At 36.7% G+C, this 22,547-nt stretch overlaps 1 protein-coding gene across 8 annotated transcripts in view; it reads right to left on the reverse strand.

Moving 5' to 3' along the window:
• MICU1 (mitochondrial calcium uptake 1) overlaps window positions 1–22,547 on the reverse strand; it is a 243,122-nt gene that overhangs the window by 148,420 nt on the left and 72,155 nt on the right. For 7 of the 8 annotated variants that reach the window (XM_042908312.1, XM_042908313.1, XM_042908314.1 and 4 more), the window contains 2 exons: window positions 21,511–21,685; window positions 9,608–9,770 (listed from right to left, as the gene is read on the reverse strand). In XM_042908312.1, the coding sequence (XP_042764246.1) occupies window positions 9,608–9,770; window positions 21,511–21,685 (338 nt within the window). Of the gene's footprint in view, window positions 1–9,607; window positions 9,771–21,510; window positions 21,686–22,547 lie in introns of those variants that run through there. The other variant, XM_042908320.1, reaches the window with a different exon arrangement.

A 22,547-nucleotide genomic window follows, 5' to 3' on the forward strand; every position in this document is an offset into this window, starting at 1 on the left:
TTATTCTCCTGAACTTGGTAGGCATTTTTATGACTGTTCTTTTGAACTCTTTATCAAGTAAATCACTTATCTCCATTTCATTAAGGTCTTTTTCTAAGGTTTTATCTTGTTCTTCCTTTTAGAATACATTCCTCTATTTCTTCATTTTCCTTGACTCTCTGTACTGGTTTTTATGCAGATAAAATAGCCACCTCTCTCAACCTTGAAGGAGTGACCTCATGTAGAAACTGAACCTTATTGGGGTGCCTGGGTGGCTCAGTTGGTTAAGCATCCAACTCTTGATTTCAGCTCAGGTCATCATTTCACAGTTCACAGGTTCAAGCCCTGTGTTGGATTTTGTGCTGACAGTGCAGAGCCCGCTTGGGATTCTCCGTTGCCCTCTCTCTATCTGCCCCTACCATGCTTATGCTCTCTGCCTGTCTCAAAATAAACATGTTTTTAAATGTTAAAAAAGAAAGAAAGAAACTGAACCTTATTGTTCAGCCCTGCCCTAGTTCTTGATTGTCTTTCAAACCTTTGATTGTCCAAGCAGCCTACTTTATTCTTAGAGACTCCTAGTAGTTGAGGGTATGCCAAGATCTCTCAGTATCTCAAAGAAGAAAATCTCAGTCAGCACCTAGATTCAGGCTAATTGGACTCTCAGCCCACAGCTTTTAAATTATGCAAATATACCTCTTTCAAGGGAACAAGGCGACGTGGGTGTTTCTGTTTGCTTCTTCTGCACTGAGCCCTGCAGTGATAGTCAGTTAAAAATTGGTTTTTGTTTGTTACTTACTATCCATTCAATCTGTAAACACAAGTCCCACTGTCACCTGAGCCAAATTATTAAAAGATGTGTCTTCTGGGTGGAAGCCACAAAAACTAGGAAGCCAGATAGGCACACAAGCTCCTTTCTCAGAAACACCTGCAACCTGGGGCAGAGGAAAGAGAGCATGAAGATGGCACCCGTCAGTCTCCCTAGTCTCCGGAGAGAACAGTCGCTGCCCCCCTAGATGTGTGTTTAATTAGAAGCCTACTCTTCTAATAATAAAGATAAGCCAATAAGCCTCTATCACAGAAAAACTAGAGGTGTCTTTCAGTCTCTTGCTGCACTGTGCCCTGGGGGAGCAGCCAATTAAGAAGTGTTTCTCCATTTGTTACAGTCCTATGTATGGGACCTGCAAACATAAGCCCCACAGGCCACCAACCACAGCCAGGTAATCAAGGGGTGTGTCCTGGGTGGCAGTGACACAAACCAGAGCACTGGAAACGTGCACAAGTTCTTTTCTGGGAGATACTGGCAACCTGGAGCGAGGCAGAGGGAAAGTGCAAAGATGGGAGCCCACTGGCTTCTGTCTTTGGAGAGTGTGTCGGTATGCCTCTAGATGTATGTTAAATGAGACGCCTGCCCCTCGGGCTGAAGCTTTAAGATAAGTAACATAGGCCACTTTCACAAAGACTGGGCGCTTTTCAGGCAGCTGCCTCTGGGTCAGCCCTATGGGCGTTAAAGACATAAGGCCTCTTGGCCTTAAAGCTAGATGTTCAGGAAGCTCATCTCTCAGGTGCAGGTCGCAAAAACTGGGGTGCCAGCTGTAGCATTCAATGCCCTCGCATCTCCAGTAGCTCAGAGCTAAGTTCTCTCCTGACCACTGGATACTGTGCCAGGGATGAATTTATGGCAAGACTGTGTCTCAGCCTCGCCTATCTATTTCAATGTGGGTTTTTTCTCATTTGTCCAATGTGTAGGAGTTGCTCATCTAGTTTTTGGATTTCTTTCAGAGGAAACTGTTTTGTATGTAGCTGCAGATTTGGTGTGTCTGTGGGAGGAGATTCAGTATCCTCCTACATCACCATCTTGAACCAGAACCCATTGTAGATGGTCAAGTATAAAATTATGTGTCTCAAAGTTAAAAGTGTGCTAGGTGAGACTATTAAATGCATGAAGGGTCATTCTTGACAGAATATGGAATCCAGGACAATCGGGTCAATATAAATACAGTCAGTCAGTGGGGTAAGGTGAAAAGGAAATAGGGATCTTCTCTGTCTTGACCAAAGCTCAAGTTTTTCTATATAGTACTTTAAAAACTCTCCCCATGCTGCTGCTTCTCCCAATCACTAGCTGGCTATGTAAAACTGGTTACTACAGCAGCAAGAGTACTCAAAGTCCAGAGCCTGAAGCAACTGCCTCATTCACTATACCAGGGATGGTGCTGACATTAAGACTGCACATAGAGGGAGATGAAACATATTCAAGTCATATACTAGACTGTTTTTTTTCCATTTAATGTCTCTCCTACTTAACTGTGGCTACTCTAAATTTAAAAAAAAATTTTTTTTTAACGTATATTTATTTTTGAGAGACAGAGAGAGACAGAGCACGAGTGGGGAAGGAGCAGAGAGAGAGGGAGACACAGAATCCAAAGCAGGCTCCAGGCTCTGAGCTGTCAGCACAGAGCCTGACGCAGGGCTGGAACTCACGAACCATGATATCGTGACCTGAGCCAAAGTCGACGCTTAACTGACTGAGCCACCCAGGCACCCCAGGATACTCTAAATTTTCTTGGTAGTCACACAGAAATATTCTTTTTTTTAAGTTGATTTATTTATATATAGAGAGAGGCAGAGACAGAGTGCACGAGTGAGGGTAGGGGCAGAGAGGGAGGAGAGAGTGGGAATCCCAAGCGGACCCCTTGCTGTCAGCGTGAGCCCAACGCAAGGCTCAATCTCATGAACCACGAAATCATGATCTGAGCCAAAATCAAGAGTTGGACACTTAGCCAACAGAGCCACCCAGTCGCCCCAGTACAAAAACATTCTTAATCAGCTTTTTACTGAAATTCATCAGCTCTCCACTCATTTTAAAACTGCTTAATTTTAGGACTTTGTGTGCTTTGTGATTATTTTTAAACTGTTCCAAAACTAACTTAATAAATTTAGATCTGTTAGGTATCCTGGGATATGGTATGTGTGAAAGACATGACAAAACAAAGCTGAAATATGAACTACTGGCTAGAGTCCAGCCATCTGATGATAGAAATTTAAACTATAAAAAACCAGCCTTACTCTTTTCTTTATTCTAACCCACACAGGAATAATATATATTTTACTTCTGCTGCATCAATATTTGTGGATATTCCTGTTCATGAGCAAACAAAAATGAAGCCAAATTTTCCAATCTCATTTTAATATTATTATAATATTCCCTCATGATTTTCATCTTAAAGGGAAATCAATCATTCATTATTCTGGCTTTTTATGAAAACCAGGAATGTGCATGGCATATTAGACATTTAGTAACTATTCTGTTCGTGTGACAGATCTTTTGATAATTAAAAAAAAAGGATTACAAAGTTAAATATCAAAATATGTGGAAGCAATTAAAAAATATGATTTCCAAAGGGAAAAAAAATAATCTTCCTCAAATGACCAAATATCTTCAGTGAGCTGCCTCAAGTCTTGCTTCATTTTCACTGTCACACTGGAAGCAAAACACATTCTTAAAGTTACTGATATAATTTAGATTTTATCTGGGTATCAGAAATAATTTCACAGGTACAAAAATATTTTACTACCATAAAAACCAGGAATATATTTTATAACCTTTTTTCCCTATCTTACACAGAGGCCTTCTTTAATCTCTCCCACATCTCCCAAAACAAGGAGCTAAAACTAATTTAAAAGGCTCTTAATCTAAAATTCAATGCAATTAGTGGAAATTTTATATACCTTCTTTCTGATTATAAAAGACGTTCTACTCTATAAAGACAGGAAGTTTCGCCCATTTTATTCATTACTGCGTCCCTTCCATATAGAACAGTGTCTAACTCATAACAGAGGTCAATCAATACTTGTTGAATAAACGTATATGAAGTGTATTAGAAAATAAAGGAACATATAAAAAAGAGTAAAATAATTCCTTATAATCTCAGCATTTAGAGAATCAACATTTTGGTATACTCTTTTAGTTGCTTCATTATTTGCAACATGGGTGAGATGCAAAGTACAGAACATATTAAATAATACCATAGGGATACAATCAGTAAGATCCCAAATGAGGGAAATCTATAATATAAATGACTTATATTCCTTCACAAATAAATGACGTCTAGACTGAGTTTCCTAAAAAGTAGGGAAGAGGGTCAGGAAGTGTAAGTGTAAGAGGGTCAGGAAGAGTGAACCAGGAAAGGAGGGAAAGCCAATTCAAGGGTGTGTTATGGAGCTGACTGCTGCTTTAGACAACTGGGGCACACTTCTCCTTGGCCCATCTAAGAAACCATGTAGTTTGTGTCTCAGAACTGACCACCCAAGACAATGGAGAAGAGAGTATTTATCTACCAAGTCTCAACAAAGAGTAAACTCCTTTGTACCTCCATACGTGTGTACATGCCCATATGGTCGAGTGGTCTCTTGCAAAGGTCCCATGCTACAGTAGCAGAGATGCTCTAAAGTAGAAAGCAAGGGATGCATTGTATAGTTGAGGTTTCTTCCTGCCAGGCTAGACCTCTATTCTAACTGCTGCAGCAACAATCTGAGCAAAAAGGGGAAAGGGGGGCTGAGAGATGTAAACAAGGCATAAAACTCTTCTTGTACAAATGGTAAGAAAAAAGAGAGAGAGAAAAAAAAAACGCTGTTAAGACTTAAGAGGTAACAAATACAGTGTATGACCATCTTTGGAAGTTGGTTTGAACAAACAAACTATACATAATGTTTTTTAGAGAAGGAAATTTGAACAGTGCCTGGATATATGCTATTAAGAAATAAATGCTATTTTCAAAAAATGTAGCATTTAAAAATTATTGTTATTGGTTTTTTTAGTACTTATCTTTTAGACACACACAGGTATTTACAGATTAAATGATATGTCTGAATGGCTTTAAAACAATCTAGAGTGAGGAGAAGAAATAAGAAAGTTATAAATGAAATAAGATTGGCCATGTGTTAGGGTGACTGGGTAGCTCATTTGGTTAAGCATCCAACTCTTGATTTCAGCTCAGGTCATAATCTTGTGGCTCATGAGTTTGAGCCCGCATTGGACTCTGCACTGACAGTATGGAGCCTGCTTGGGATTCTCTCTCTCCCTCTCTCTGCCCCTTCTTTGCTCTCTCTCTCAAAATAAATAAACTTAAAAAAAAAAAAAGATTGGCCATGTGTTGACAACTGTTGAAGCTAAGTGATAGGTATATATAGGCTGATTTATAATTGATTTTATTCTCTGCATTTTTATATTTGAAAATTTCTATAACAAAATATATAAATATATAGATTTCCTGTACTGCTGAGAGGTGATAGTTCTACCTGGAGTTTTCATTTGTCCTAGAGATATTTAATGTTAATAAATATGGGCAAAACATTATAAACTCCCTGGTTAGAAAACATAACTCTTGCTGGTTCCCCAAGCTCACACTGCTATTTCACATCTGTATTCTGACCATACAATTTACTCAATCTGAATGATGCCTTTTCCCTCTCAAATACATGATGAATTGCTATTCAGTTTTCTTCTTTTTTAAAAATTTTTATTTATTTTTGAGAGAGAGAGAGCACAAGCTGAGGAGGGGCAGAGAGAGAGAGGGAGACACAGAATCTGAAGCAGGCTCCAGGCTCTGAGCTGTCAGCACAGAGCCCAACGCGAGGCTCAAACCCACGAACCATGAGATCATGACCTAAGCCAAAGTTGGACACACTGACTGAGCCATCCAGGCACCCCTATTATTCATACTTCAAAGCTTAACTCAACTGCTGCCCCCTTTAGGATATCTTCTTTAAACATACCCTGTAAAAGAACAGTTTCATTTTTATATCCTACTCCTGTACCATATACAACTGATTTCTGCTAATTGTGGCATTTATGCTCTATAAAATTGCCATGAAAAATGAAGTGCTGAATACTGACCTATTTCTCCTGGGGGAAATACAGGGTTGGGTTTCTCGAACCTCTGGTCACAACATTTTTGTTAACTGATCGATATATAAACTTGATTTATGTGCGTTTCTGTTTAAGACATTTTATTCTCTCTCACTTTCTCTCCTGCCCTCCCTCCATGGACACTTGTTTAAAGAAAGAAAACTGAAACAAAAAGGCAGAGTCTTCGTTTGCTTGACTTCAGCTGGCCAACATACGTAATGGGTGACTCAAATTTTTGCTGCTCTGCATGTATCTGCAGATGACTCAAAAGCACTGCAAGTACTGATTATGGGATTACAAGTACCTTTTAGTGAGGATGCAAACTTGCAAACACAAAATTTGCAAATGAGGACTGACTGCACATTCTTTTTTCCACTTTTAAAAATTGAGGTGAAATTCCATTAACATAAAATCACCATTTCAAAGTATCCATCCGGTTCAGTGGCATTTAGTACTTCAGTGTTGCATAACTACCACCTCTATCTAGTTCTAAAACCTTTTCATCACTCCAAAATAGAAATTCTCACACCAATTAAGCAATCTGTTCTCATTCCCCCAACAAGCTGTTGGCAACTAACAACCCACTTTCTATCTCTATGGATTTACCTATATTAGATATTTCACATAAATAAAATCAGAGGATATGTGGCCTTTTGTCTTTAGCTTGTTTCACTTAACATAATGTTGTCAAGGTTCAACCACATCTGAATAATATTCCATTGTATGTATACGCTATACTTTGTTTATCCATTCATCTGTTAAATGACATTTGGGGTGTTTCCATTTTTGGGGTATTGTGAATAGTGTTGCTGTGAATATTCGTGTACAGGCACTCATTCGAGCACCTGTTTTCAATTCATTCGGGCTTATACTACTAGTGGAAGTGTTGGGTCATACGGCTAATTCCATGTTTCTGAGAAATGGACAAATTGTTCTCCATAGTGTTTGCACCATTTTACATTCTTACCAGCAATAGATGAGGGCTTTAATTTCTACACATAATCACCAACACTTCTTTGTTTTTTAAATATGCGTGTGAGGTAGTATATAGTGTTTTTGATCTGTATTTCCCTCATGCGTAATGACATTTAGCATGTTCTCATGTGCTTATTGGCCATTTGCATATTTATCTGGAGAAATGTACATTCAAGTCCTTTCCCATTTGTTAATTGAGTTGTTTGTCTTTTTGTTGGATTATAAGAGCTCTGGTAGTTTGTGTCTGGAAATTTTTCCATCTTTATCTAGGTAATTCAATTTGTTGGCATACAATCCTTCATAGTAGTCTCTTATAATCCTTTTTATTTCTATAAGTAGGTAGTAATGTCCCCACTTGCATTTCTGATTTTAGTTATTTTGCTTCTTTTTTTTCCTGGTCTAGCTAAAGGCCCCTCATTTTTTTGGATCTTTTCAAGAATCAAATTTTGTTTGTTGATTTGCTCTATTGTTTTTCTATTCTCCATTTATTGCTGCATTAACATTTATTATTTCTTTATTTCTCTATCTTTGGGTTTTGTCTGCTCTTCTTTTTAGTTCCAACACCCGTTTTTAGGAAACTGATTTGAGATCATTCTTCTTTTTAAATGTTGGTGGTTATAGGGGCGCCTGGGTAGCTCAGTCAGTTAGATGACCAACTCCACTCAGGTCATAATCTCACAGTTCATGAGTTTGAGCCCTGTGTCAGGCTCTGTGCTGAGAGCTCAGAGCCTGCAGCCTGCTTTGGATTCTGTGTCTCCCTCTCTCTCTCTGCCCCTCCTCCACTCATGCGCTCTCTCTCTCTCTCTCTCTCTCTCTCTCTCTCTGTCAATCTCAGAAATAAACATTTAAAAAAACTTTTTAAATGTTGGTGTTTATAGCTATGAGTTTCCTTCTATGCACTACTTTGCAGCACTGCATAAGTTTTGTTAAATTCTATTTTCTCTTTCATTTATTCAAAGTATTTTCCAACTTCTCTTGTGATTTCTTCTCTGATCCAGGGGTTAAGTGTATGCTGTTTACTTTCCACACATTTATGAATTTTCTAGTTTTCCTTCTGTTACATATGGATTGTTTCATTCTATTGTAATCAGAAAAGATACTCTGTATCATTTTAATATTTGAAATTCATTAAGATTTATTTCATAACCTAATATACAGTCTATCTTGTCTATTCTGGAGAATGTTTGATATGCACCTGAAAAGACTGTATTCTGCTGCTCTTGAGTGGAATGTTCTATAAATGTGTATTTGGTCTAGTTGGCTTATAGCATTAAGTCCTCTTTCTTCACTAACCTTCTTTCTAAATGTTCTATCCATTATCAAAATGGCAGTACTGAAGTCTCCGACTATTACTGAAGAACTATTCTTCCCTTTAATTCTGTCAGTTTCCTTCATATATTTTGGGGTCGGTCATTTGGTATGTATATATTTACCACGCTTATATCTTCTTGAGGAACTAACCCTTTTATCAATACATAATGTCTTTGTCTTGAAAGAGTTATTTTCTTAATGTCTAATTGGGGGATTATAATTAACATCTTTTTTTTCTTAATGTTTATTTATTTTTGAGAGTGAGTGAGAGAGAGCGAGCGCGCCCTAGTGTGTGAACGGGGCAGAGAGAGAGAGGGAGACACAGAATCCCAAGAGGCTCCAGGCTGAGTTGTCAGCACCAAGCTCGACACAGGCCTCAAACCCACGAACCCTGAGACCATAACCTGAGCCAAAGTTGGACGCTTAACCAGCTGAGCCACCCAAGTGCCCTGAGACAGTTAACTTAAAGTCATTATCTAGTAAGTGCAATGCTTGGGCTTCCTCAGGGATGGTTTCTGTCAATTTCTTTTTCTTTCTATTGATGGGTCATTTATTCCTGATTATTAGTATGCCATGAAATTGTTTTATTAAAGATTGAACATTTTGAATATTATAATGGGGTAATTCTGAAAACCAGATTCTCCCTATTTCCCAGTGTCTGGTGTGATATACATTGTGGAAGACTACATTCATCAATGTTTAGTGGTTTTTTTCCAAAATATTTCTTTTGCAAAGGCTGTGTTCTCTGTTTTGTGTCATCGTTGAAATTTCTGTTCTATTATCTAAATAGCAAGTGACTGGACAAAGACTTATTCAAATGTTTGAGGCAAAAAGAATGAAAACAAAACAAAACAAAAAAAACACCAACTCTCTTAATGTTTGCAGACTGGCTCTGAGCTGGGGACCTCCTTTAATTTTTAGCTAGAGCTGCTACATCTCTGCCTTAACTTTCACTACTTCCCTGCATGGGGCACAAAGATCAGCAAGAAGTACAAGCTCACTCAAGTGTTTTCCAAGCATGTGTCTGGCCCTGGGCATGCATGCCGCACTCTGGATTTCCAGGTATACGCAATGGTTCTTCGAAGCTTCTACACTCTGAAATGTCTTCCCCCAAAGTCTCCTCCTTTCTAGGCTTTTTAGTCTGTCTGCTGCTTGTCCCATCTGCAATCACTTGGCCCAATAACAAGTACCATATGTCTTTAAATCTTTCCAGTAGATGATACCTGGCTACAATCTCCTCAACCCGGTACCCTGGTTGAGGATTGGCTCATTAGACTGTGGGCTCCTCTTTTATACTGCTAAAGACTGGAATAATACGTGACATTCAGTCAGTACACAATGAATATAATTATTGCATGGACCTATAACGGTTAGGCAATACAAAGAAGAACATAAAAAAATTAATATCATAATCTTATTTTTCCCTTTACCACTTACGTTCTGGTTGTTTTTCATTAGGTGTTATGGATCGCACAAAATCTTGGGGGGTCATAAACACTTCAGATTCACCAGGTTCATTGATTACTTTCAAGGTGGCAAAATAGCGGAAGATCTTGTCTGGTGTGGAATATGCTCGAATCCTATTCTCATATTCCATCACCTGAAATTAGAAATTCAGAGTGTTACTATATTAAGCAGTTCTCATTTTCATATATTTTCCATCTTATATCTGGAGTTATTCTATTATATATTTTTTTTCTACAACTGATTTTTTATACTAGACATAAACTTGAATATCAAAAACTTTTCAACCTTTCCCCTCTGATATAACATTCATATTCCAGTTGAGAAAATACTTAACTTTTGTTTAGAATTTTTTGTGAATAATTTTCTAATTTCTTAAATTACTGAAAGCCACAATTTGAAAATATCATATAATTCAAAAGGTCTCAGTAATAGGGTATAATGACACATACACGGAAGCCTACAGATTCCAAAATACCAAGTTTTTTTTTTAAAGGGATTGATTTTACAGTTTTTACTTTGATGCAATTTCTTAAATCCTAAAACAAGACAGAATTAGGAATCCATAGGTTTAAACAGCTAATGATCTTTCAAACACAAAGTACATTGAATTATAGCATTAAAAAAATAAAACTACACATCATGGAAACTCAATTAACAAGTCTGAGGCAAAAAACCTTTTACTTTTGATTACAAAATCCTTTATATATATCACATTTATTTTCTAATTTAAAAAAAGTTTCTTATTTTGAGGGAGAGAGTTACATGAGTGAGGGAGGGGCATAAAAAGAGAGAGAGAGAGGGAGAGAGAATCCCAAGCAGGCACTGCGCTGACATTGGGGCTCAATCTCACAAACCATGAGATCAGGATCTGAGACAAAATTCAGAGTTGGATGCTTAACCGACTGAGCCACCCAGCCACCCCTACATATGCCATATTTAGAAAAGAGCAGAGCTGGGAAGAACACAAGTAAATACTTGAATAGTAACAAAATCAAATATGGCATATATTAAACTAAAAGGGTATAATATTAATAGGCCCATTTTTATCTGGCATCCAAGCTGTGATTCTGTGTATGCAACATACAAAACAGTGCATCTTCTACATAATCTTACAAATATAGGTATGAGAAAAATCTTTACCAAAATACCAGCTACACAGCACTCTGGTGAAAAGATTTCTCTCATACCTGAATTTTAGATGTTGAGATAGCCAAAAATAAATAGTAGCTTATAAATAACCAGTAGGAAATGTCAAGGCAATACAATCTAAAAATCCAACAGTTCAAAGTCTAAAAAGCAATTTGCTAATATTAAAAAAATTATTAATGTTTTTAATTTGCCATATTAACACAACTAATACTGTAATTGCCACTCCTGGCTAAATGGTCACTTTGAGGTCACTGACTGCAGCCGTTCAAGAGTCTTAATTCCACTACCTGATATGCTTTCAGCAACTAGGAAAGGATCTCTAATTTATAACTATACATGACAGGAATCTTCCAAGACTCATTTGCATTAAAATCTGAGTACTGTTTATCAAAAAACATTTTGCATGTGGCAAACACACTAAGCCTTAAGACACAGCTACAAGTCTTAACTCAAAGGCCCTTTTATATTATATTGTAACTACCTGCCGGATAATACTGGCTATAGAAGAAATAACTTTAGGACATCTGTATTCTTGTTCTTCAGAATAACGACAACAAAAATAATCAGTTTGTAATGTTTAGGGTATAAGCTATAGCTACTGCCAAAGATGTTTTTGTGAACTAAAAACTTAAGTTAATCTTATACAAGATAAAGATAGAAAGACAACAACTTAAAGTCAATAATTTTCAGATTCAAACCAGATTTGTTGATTGTTGCAAGTCCCTAAATTATGTTTCTGAATATTATTAGTTTTGGTTTCAAACAATAGGCCAAGGAAAGTAATAGACTTTTTGCATTCCCATATTGTTAAGAGTTTAATATAGACATACTGTATCGTACATATTTTATTTTTTTTCACTTAGTAATGTATCTTGGAGATCACACCATAACAAATGATATAATGATACAAAGCAGTCTCCTTTTAAGTGGCTTTATTCAAAGGAATTCTAACAAACTATTTCATAAAGCATTTAGAATATAGCATCCAAGATAATAATGGCTTAGAAGCCAAGATATATAGAAAAGTGGTGAAGAATTTTGAGATGGTTAGCCTGGAGAAAAGATTTACTAAGGGAATTATAATAGTTACATTCAATCATTTACTTAAAACATTCTGGAACTTCATGATGCTAATGCTAAGACAGTTCTCTTCAATAAAACTGCTCGTCCCAAAACAGTTCTCGGGTTTAATTTTGGTACAATGCTTAAGGAAAACCAAGGCTATAATATCTTGAGACCAAGTGAATGCAAGTGACTGTGAATCCCTGTGGGCCCTGATGTCAGAACTCATACATAAGCTTTGAATGCAGACTGCAGTCAGACCTTGGAAAAGGTAGCACGCAGAAAGATCTTGTAATAAATTAGTGTCTGGCACATTTTCTTTCAAGAGGTGATTTATAACACCCAATCTGTACCCTAACAGCTGTTTTCCATGTTAAGAACTCCCTCTCTTTTTCATCTAGTGAATTTCTGGCCATCCATAGTAACAATCATCTATTACAGGATGACCTCTTGAAGTTTTATGAAATTCCAAGCCCTATGACACCAGTCTCACTGAATATAAAGCAAATTAATTTCTGGCGGAAAAATTAAGGAAACTGCCTAATTATAGTAACAAAAGAAAAGAGAATAAAAAAGAATGAAGACAGCTTAAGGGACTATATATAGCACATCGTCAAATGGACCAAAGTGCACATTAAAGGGATCCCAGAAGGAGAAAGAATGAGAGAAAGAGGCAGAAAACTTATTCAAAGAAATGACTGAAAATATCCCAATCTGGGAAAAGAAACAGACATGGAGACCCAGGAAACTCAAAGAGTCCTAAACATGATGAATCCAAAGAAACACACAATGAGACACATTACAGAGTTTTCCAAGAAAATAAAAGCTGAAGGAGTTCATCAACACTAGATCACTCTTACAAGAAATGTTAAAGGTAATTTCTGAACCTGAGGTGCCTGGCTGACTCAACTGGTAGAGCATGTGGCCCTTGATCTCAGGATCATTGAGTTCAAGCCCCATGTTGAGTGTAGAGACTACGTTAACTTAATTTTTATAAACTTTAAAAAAAAGTTTTATTTATTTTTGAGAGACAGAATGTGAATGGGGGAGGTGCAGAGATAGGGGGAACAGAGGATCAGAGCAGGCTCCTCACTGACAGCAGAAAGCCCAAGGTGGGACTCGAACTCAAAAACCCTAAGATCATGACCTAAGCTAAAGTTGGACGCTCAACTGAGTGAGTCACCCAGGCGCCCCAATAAACTTATTTCTTCTTTAAAGGTAATTCCTGAACCTAAAACAAAGAGACATCAGTATAAGCAAAACATATAAAAATGTAAAACTCACTGGTGAAGGTAAATATATAGTTAATTTCAGAACACTCTTAATTTTGTAATGGTGGTGGGTAAATCACTTCTCATTAACATGGAGATTTTTTAAAAAGTATTAAACATAACTATAATAATCTGTAAATGGATAAACAATGTAAAAAGACATAAATTATGATATTAAAAACATAAAAGTATAAATGTAGAGCTTTTGTATACATTAGAAGTTAAGCTGTTATTGCTTAAAATACACTGTTACAAGATATTTTATGTAAGCCCCATGGTAATCATAAAGCAAAAACCTACACCAGATACACAAAAGGTGAAAAGAAAAAAAAAATCTAGGCATACTGGTACAGAAAATGATCAAGTCACAAAGGAAGAGAACAAGAAAGGAAATAAAGGGTAAAGGAATTACAAAACACTCTGAAAACAAATAACAAAATGGCAATAGTAAACCCATATCTATCAATAATTACTTCAAATGTAATGGATTACATCCTGCAATCAAAAGAAACAGAATGTTGGGGCGCCTGGGTGGCTCAGTCGGTTAAGCGTCCGGCTTCGGCTCAGGTCATGGTCTCACGGTTCATGGGTTCAAGCCCCGCGTCAGGCTCTGTGCTGACAGCTCAGAGCCTGGAGCCTGTTTCAGATTCTGTGTCTCCTTCTCTCTGTGACCCTCCCCCGTTCATGCTCTGTCTCTCTCTGTCTCAAAAATAAATAAAAAAAAACATTAAAAAAAAAAAAAAAAAAAAGAAACAGAATGTTGAAATAAAAAAATAATACCCAACTATACTGTATACAAAAAGCTCATTTCAGTTTTTAGGACACACACAAGCAGAAGTGAAGTTGATGGTAAAAGATATTCCATGCAAATGGAAGCCAAGAGGAAAGCAGGAGTAGCTATACCACCAAACAAAACACACTTTAAGCCAAAGACTGTAGCAAGGGACAACGAAGAGAATAATATAATAATAAAAGGTCAATTCATAAAGAGAATATAAGATTTCTGAATAGTTATGCATCCAACACAGAGAACCTAAATATATAAAGCAAATGTGACCAGAATTGGAGGGAAAAATACACAGCATTATTTATAACAGCCATATTATGGAAGCAACCTGATGTCCATTGATAGATGAATGGATAAAGAAGAGGGGGTATGAAATATAACTCAGCATAAAAAAGAATGACATCTTGCCATTTGCAACAACATGGATGGGTCTAGAGGGTATAATGCTAAGCGAACTAAGAGAAAGGCAAATACCATAAGATTTTCACTCATATCTGGAATTTAAGAAACAAAACAAATGAGCAAAGGAAAGAGACAAAAAAACCAGACTCTTAAATATAGAGAACTGATGGTTACCAGAGAGGAGTGGGTTGGGGGATGGGTTAAACAGGTGATGAGGATTAAGGAGTACACTTGTTTTGATGAGTACTAGGTGATATATGGAATTGTTAAATCACTATGTGGTACAATTGAAACTAACACTGTATGTTAACTAACTGGAATTAAAATAAAAACTTTAAAAGGCAATAAACAAACAAACAAATAAATAGCAAAACCAAAAACAACCCACAAAAATCAATTGAATTAAATGGGCAGAATGACCTAAACAGACATTTTTTCAAGGAGGACATCCAAATGGCCAATGGATACATGAAAAGATGCTCAACATCACTAATTATCAGGAAAATGCAAATTAAAACCACAAGGAGATACCACCTCAAACCTATTAGATGGTTATCATCAAAAAGAAAAAAGATAACAAGTGTAGATGAGGATATGGAGAAAAGGGAACATTTTGCACTGTTGGTGAGAAAGTAAATTGGTTCAGCCTTAATGGAAAATAGCATGGAGGTTCCTCAAGAAACCTAAAAATAGAACTACCATATCATTCAGAAAACCCACTTCAGCCAAAGGAAACAAAATCAGTATAGTGAAGAGATATCTGTACTGCCATGTTCATGACAGCATTAGTCACAATAGCCAAGGTATAGAAACAACCAATGCATGCCATGGAATCCCTAAGGACTCCATGTAGCCAAATCAATTGTGAAAAAAGAAGAAAAGAGCTGGAGGACTACTACATGCTGATTTTAAGACTTAATACAAAAGCACAGTCATCAAAAGAATGTGGTACCGACATAAAGACAGATATACAGATCAATGGAATAGAAGAGAGCCAGAAATAAACCCTCACATATATGGTCAAATGATTTTTGACAAAGGAGAAACAACCATTTAATGGATAAAGGATAGTCTTTTCAACAAATGGTGCTGGGAAAATTGGTATCCACACGCAAAAAAAAAAAAAAAAAAAATGTTGAACCCTTATCTAACTCTACATTAAAAAGTTAACTTGGGTTAAAGACCAAAATGAAAGACCTAAAATTATAAAACTTATAGAAGAAAACATACAAAAGCTTCATGACATCAGATTGGGCAACAATTTCTTGGATATGATACTAGATGCACAAGCAACAGAGGAAAAAAAAAGAGACAAAGTGGACTTCATGAAAGTTTTTAAATTTTGTGCATCAAAAGATAATATCAATACAGTAAGGAGGTAATCCATAGAATGCGAAGAAATTGTTGCAAACATATATCTGATAAGGAGTTAACAAACAGATTATATTAAAAAAACCCTAAAACTCAACAATTTAAAAAAACAAAAATGGAATTCAAAAATGGGCAAAGGATGTGAACAGACATTTATCCAAAGAAGATATACAACTGACCACTAAGCACATGCAAAGTTGTTCCACATCACTGATCATCATGGAAATGCAAATGAAAACTATACTGAGATACTGCTTCACATCTGTTAGGATGACTAATATAAGAAGAACAGAATATAACAAGCACTGGCAAAGATATGAGAAAAATAGAACCCTTGTTGGTAGGAATGTAAAATGGCACATCACTGTGGAAAACAGTATGGGCTTCCATAAGAAAAATAAGATAGGATTACCATATGATCTAGCAATTTCACTTCAGAGTGTATACCCAAAGAACAGAAAGCAAGGTCTCAAATAGATATCTGTATATCTACATTCACAGGATCATTTTCCACAACAGTTACAATGTGGAAGCAATCCAAGTATCTGCCAATGGATGAATGGATGAGCAAAAATGTGGTAAATACATATCCTGGAATATTATTCAGCCCCCAAAAGTAAGGAAATTCTGACATACGCTAAAACATGATGAATCTTGAAGACATTATATGAAGTGCAATAAGCCAGTCAGAAAAATACAAACTGTATGATTCAGTATCTATGAGGTATTTTTAGCATTCAAAATCATGAAGAGAAAGTAGAATGGTGGTTTCCAGGGGTTGGGAGAGGAGGGTAGTAAAGAGTTATTGTTTAATGGGTATATATTTTCAGTTTTATAAGACGAAAACAGTTTCGGTAATGGATAGTGAGACAATGATGACACTCTATGATAAACTGTACACTTAAAAATTGGTAATGTAAATGTTATGTTTTTAAATTTTTTTTAATGTTTGTTTTTGAGAGAGAGAGAGAGAGAGAGAGAGAGAGAGAAAGAGAGAGAGAAAGAGTGTGAGTGGGGGAGGGGCACAGAGAGATGGAGACAGAATCTGAAGCAGGCTCCAGCTGCTGAGCTGTCAGCACAGAGCCCAACGCGAGGCTCGAACTCATGAATCGTTGAGATCGTGCCCTGAGCCGGAGTCAGACACTTAGCAGACTGAACCACCCAGGCACCCTTAATTTTTTTTTTTAAGTTTATTTATTTTTGAGAGAGAGAGAGAGAGAGAGAGAGAGAGGGAGGGAGGGAGGGAAGGAAGGGCAGAGAAGGGAGACACAGAATCTGGAGCAGGCTCCAGGTTCTGAGCTGTCAGCACACAGCCTGATAAATGTTATGATTTAACTATTTTATTTCCATAAAAAAAATTTGGAAGAAAGAAAAAAGAGACCCTAGGAGATTAGGAAAAGAACTCATGAGAAAAACTGTAACAGGTATGTATGCCTGGGTGGCTCAGTCAGTTGAGCATCCAATTCTTGATTTCGACTCAGGCCATGATACCAGGGTTGTGGGATCAAGCTTCGCACTGAGTCTGAAGCATGCTTAGGATTCTCTCTTTCTCTCTCTCCAGCTTCCCCTCTCCCCTGATTGTGCTCTTTCTCTAATAAAATAAAAAATATATAACAGAACAGCTACAAGATATACAGTATAGGTTGTGAACATTCAAGATACATTTAAGAAGAGTTCCAAAAGAAAATAAATTACAGTGAAGCAACAGTGAAGCAGTATGCAAATTTTTCTGAATTCAGGACTTAAAGTTCCAGAGGGAACAATAAAATTAAAAATTTAAAAATCAAAAATAAATCAAATGGAACTAGATAAAAGAATATAAATATTAAACAGAGGAGCATGTACAACAATGGTATAGCATAAACTGAGTGACAGCTCTTTGCACCTGAGAATTTTTTTTTAATTAAAAATAAAACACAAAAATGAACTATTGGGACCTCATCAAAATAAAAATCTTCTGCACAGTAAAGGAAACAATCAGCAAAACTAAAAGGCAACCGATGAGGGCGCCTGGGTGGCTCAGTCGGTTAAGCATCTGACTTCAGCTCAGGTCATGATCTCGTGGTTCGTGAGTTCAAGCCCCGCGTTGGGCTCTGTGCTGACAGCTCAGAGCCTGGAGCCTGTTTCAGATTCTGTGTCTCCCTCTCTCTCTCTGACCCTCCCCCGTTCATGCTCTGTCTCTCTCTGTCTCAAAAATAAATAAACATTAAAAAAAAATTTAAAAAAAAAAGGCAACCGATGGAATGGGAGAAGATATTTGCAAATGACATATCAGATAAAATCTATAGAAAGCTTATCAAACTCAACACCCAAAAAACCAAATAACCCAGTGAAGAAATGGGCAAAAGACATGAACAGACACTTCTCCAAAGAAGACATCCAGATGGCCAATCGACACATGAAAAAATGCTCCACATCACAATATAAATCAAAACCACAACAAGATACTACCTCACACCTGTCAGAATGTCTAACATTAACAACTCAGGCAACAACAGATGTTGGCGAGGATGTGGAGAAAGAGGATCTCTTTTGCACTGCTGGTGAGACTGTAAACTGGTGCAGCCACTCTGGAAAACAGTATGGAGGTTCCTCAACAAAATTAAAAATAGAACTACCTTATGACCCAGCAATTGCACTACTAGGTATTTATTCCAGGGATACAGGTATACTGTTTCAAAGGGGCACATGCACCCCAATGTTTATAGCAGTGTTATTGACAATAGTCAAAGTATGGAAAGACCCCAAATGTCCATCGATGGATGAATGGATAAAGAAGATGTGGTGTATATATATACAATGAAGTATTACTCAGTAATCAAAAAGAATGAAATCTTGTCATTTGCAACTATGTGAATGGAACTAGAAGGTATTATGCTAAGCGAAATTAGAGAAAGACAAAAATCATACGACTTCACTCCTATGAGGACTTTAAGATACAAAACAGATGAACATAAGGGAAGAGAAGCAAAAATAATATAAAATCAGGGAGCGGGGGGGACACCTGGGTGGTTCAGTTGCTTGAGTGTCCGGCTTCAGCTCAGGTCATGATCTCACAGTTCTTGTGAGTCTGAGCTCCACATCAGGCTCTGTGCTGACAGATCAGAGCTTGGAGCCTGCTTGAGATTCTGTGTCTCCCTCTCTCTCTGCCCCTCCCCTACTCATACTCAGTCTTTCTCTCTCAAAAATAAATAAACATTAAAAAAATTTATAAAAACAGGAGGTGGACAAAACATAAGAGACTCTTAAATATGGAGACAGAGGGTTACTGGAGGGGTTGTGGGAGGGGGGATGGGCTAAATGGGTAAGGGGCATTAAGGAATCTACTCCTGAAATCATTGTTGCACTATATACTAACTTGGATGTAAATTAAAAAGTGAGTAAATTATTTAAAAATCAATCAATCAATCAATCAATCAATCACACAAAACCACCAGGCCATGCATGACATTAATAAATCATGAACTAAGGACAATACAGCAATGTATTTTTTTTTAAGTTTATGTATTTTTGAGAGAGCGCATGTAAGCAAGGGAGGCACAGAGAGAAAGGGAGACGGAGAATCCCAAGAAGGCTCCACACTGTCAGTGCAGAGTCCAACGTGGAGCTCAAATCAACAAACCATGAGATCATGACCTGAACCAAAATCAAGAGTCGGACACTTAGCTGAGCCACCAAGATGCTCCAGCAATGTATTTTTTATATTCATTTTGTTTCTTAATAAAAAAGGGAAAAAAAATGAAGCAAATATAATCAAATGTTAAAACTTGACAAAATGAGGGATGGATACATGTATGTTCATTATAGTAGTCTCTATTTCTTTCTCTCTGAATATTTTAAGTATTACATAAAAATCAAGAGAATGTAAAAGATCAAAGCCAAAAAATTTAAGTGAAAAGGGAGGATGTCAAAGAGAGCCTATGGAAAATGGAGCAGTTTGGTATTGCAGGGAAAGAATGTGAATGGCAAAAACAAAAAAACAAAAACAAACAAAAAAAACCCAAAACACCCAACCAAAAAACCAAAACAAAACATGCTCAAAAATGCAATTTATTATTTTATTAAAAATGGAAAAATCTTTAACATGTCCATGTAGACTATGTAAAAAATGAAAAGACAAAGAAAGAGCAGCTGAGAAAACAGGCAGAGGAAAAAATAAGTGTTGAAATAGGTTGTTAGGGAAACAGGATAACATGTGGAATGGTTATCCCTGAATAGGGAAAACATAGCTCTTCCACTAAAACTTTACTGAAAGAATTATTTCAGAAACAGATTAGAAAGGTTTTATAGCCTTGGGAGCTACAAGTTAAGTAAATTACAATTATCAAGCTTTCATTTTTATCTGAGAAGTATGACATATGGTCATTGCTGAGCAGAAAGCAGGAGAAGAAAATGGAAAGTTCAAAAATAAATGCTCATTTGGATAAGTTTTGCTCTATTTTGTAAAATGGAAAATTTGACTTTATAAATGAAACTGCTGGCACAAGGTGAGTCTGAACTTTCTTCTAATTCACTCAGGGCAAAAGATTAAATAAACGTATCATTGTGGAAATACCAATAGTTGACACTTAACTTATAATACATATTTTTGTTCAAATTCACCTCAACCAGTAATGGATTTGAGGGGCGCCTGGCTGGCTCAGTTGGATAAGTGTCCGACTTAATCATGATCTCATGATTCATGAGTTTGAGCCTCGCTTGGGGCTCTGTGCTGACAGCTTGGAGCCTGGAGCCTGATTCAGATTCTGTGTCTCCCTCTCTCCCTGCCCCTCCCCAGCTCATGCTCTCTCTTTCTCTCAAGAATAAATAAAACATTTTTTAAAATTTTTAAAAGAAGAAAAATGGATTTGAGAAACGAAAAGATTTATTTATTTATTTATTTATTTAGTAAGCGAGCACAAGCAGGACAGAGGCAGAAGGGGAGGAAGAGAGAGAATCTGAACCAGGTTCCACAGTCAGCACAGTGGGGCTGGATGTGGGGCTTGATTCCACAAATGTGAGATCATGACCTGAGCTGAAATCAAGAATCAGATACTTGACTAACTGAGCCCACCCAGGCAACCCAGAGAAATGAAAAGGCATATATAATAACTTCATCCAAACAAACACACAGAAGATCCAAATCTCTCAAAGGAACTTTCCTTGCAAATACATACCACACACATGCAACACACAAATAACTCAAATTATCTTGTTGTATTTATTAGCTACATTTTGGCAAGTGAAGGCAATTCCCTGAATTTCAATGTTATCGTGCAAAATGAAATTCATCCTTTTGACTTTTCATCACTCATGTCTGCTGAATTCAAATGCTCAATATCAAAGGTATTACTATACCGTAATTGAAATTTTTCTGAGGTAGAGGTCTATAACAACAGGTTGTATTAAAGATATAAAATGTTGAAGTCATTTAAAGTTTATGCTATCATCAAAATTAGTTGAAGTTTTGGAAATATTTGTATATTTCCAAAAGGATGTTATCCCGCCTTTCCAACTGGGCATCATCAATCAGTCGTTCCAAAGACTCAACATATACTAGAACATTTAGCATCTGAAAGATACGGAAAGTATGAACCAACGTAGGTAGTTAAATTGAAACAGAAAATATATGCAAATCCTGATTACCAATCTTGGATCTTTTCACTACCCCCATTAACTTCACATTTCAAGATTACACTTGCCTTAGAACATGACAGAAAATAGCAAAAAAGGTGAATCTCTGCAAAGAGAATATGAACCATCTGAAATAAATGATAAAAGAGACTCAACTGCATTATTCTAACTTGTAATTAACTACAGTTCTGATTAATTTATAAGATTGTGTTCCATACTTTTCTGTCTCTGAATCCAGAACGTTTCTTCTTTTTCTCTTCTGGATGAGGCTCGAGACAAATACCTGCAGCCTTTTTTTCATGGTTACAAACTTCCCCTTCATCTTTATTCTTCCCTTTATCACCAACTTCACTCTTCAGGTTGTTTATAGATGGTGGAGATTCTGCAAGGGCCCTAGATATGCAAAAAAATAAATTTGCATTAATCCAGAAATAAATATTTTCAGGTACAGTTTAGCGGGAGCAATAGTAATGAAATTTGCGAAAAGTTCTACAGGAAGAGGTTCCTTAAAAAGTTAAAAATAGAACTATCGTATGATCCAGCAATTCCACTTCTGGCTCTATATCCCAAAGAACTGAAAGCAAGAGTCATGAAGAGATTTCTGCACATTCATGTTAACAGCAGCATTATTCACAACAGCTAAAATGTCTGAAGCAACTGGGATGTCCATTAACAGGTGGGTGGATAAAGATAATGTGGTATATACATACAAAGAATAATATTCAGCTTTAAAATGACGGGGATGATACCAAAAGCATAGGCAACAAAAAGCCAAGAGACAAGCAGGATTATGTGAAACTACAAAGCTTCACTACAGTGAAAGAAACAATCAACAAAATGAAAAGACAACCTATCGTATGGGAGAAAATACTTGCAAACCATATATTTAATAAAGGGCTAATATTCAAAACATAGAGAACGCTTATAAGAGCCAAAAAAAAAAAAAAACCCAAATAACCTGATTAAAAAATGGACAAAGGAAGTGAAGAGACGTTTCTCAAAAGAAGATGCATAAATGGCCAACTATACATGAAAAATGTGCTCAACATCAATGATCATCAGGGAAATGCAAATTAAAACTGCAATGAGATATCACCTCACACCTGGTAAGATGGCTTTGGTAACAAAAAAAAAAAAAAAAAAGAAGATAACAAGTGGAGGTGAGGATGTGGAGAAAAGGGATCCCTGGTACATTTTTGGTCAGAATGTAAATTCATACAGCCACTATGGAAAACAGAATGGAAGATCCTCAAAA

Source organism: Panthera leo, chromosome D2 (assembly GCF_018350215.1).
Source record: "Panthera leo isolate Ple1 chromosome D2, P.leo_Ple1_pat1.1, whole genome shotgun sequence".
Lineage (NCBI taxonomy): Eukaryota > Metazoa > Chordata > Mammalia > Carnivora > Felidae > Panthera > Panthera leo.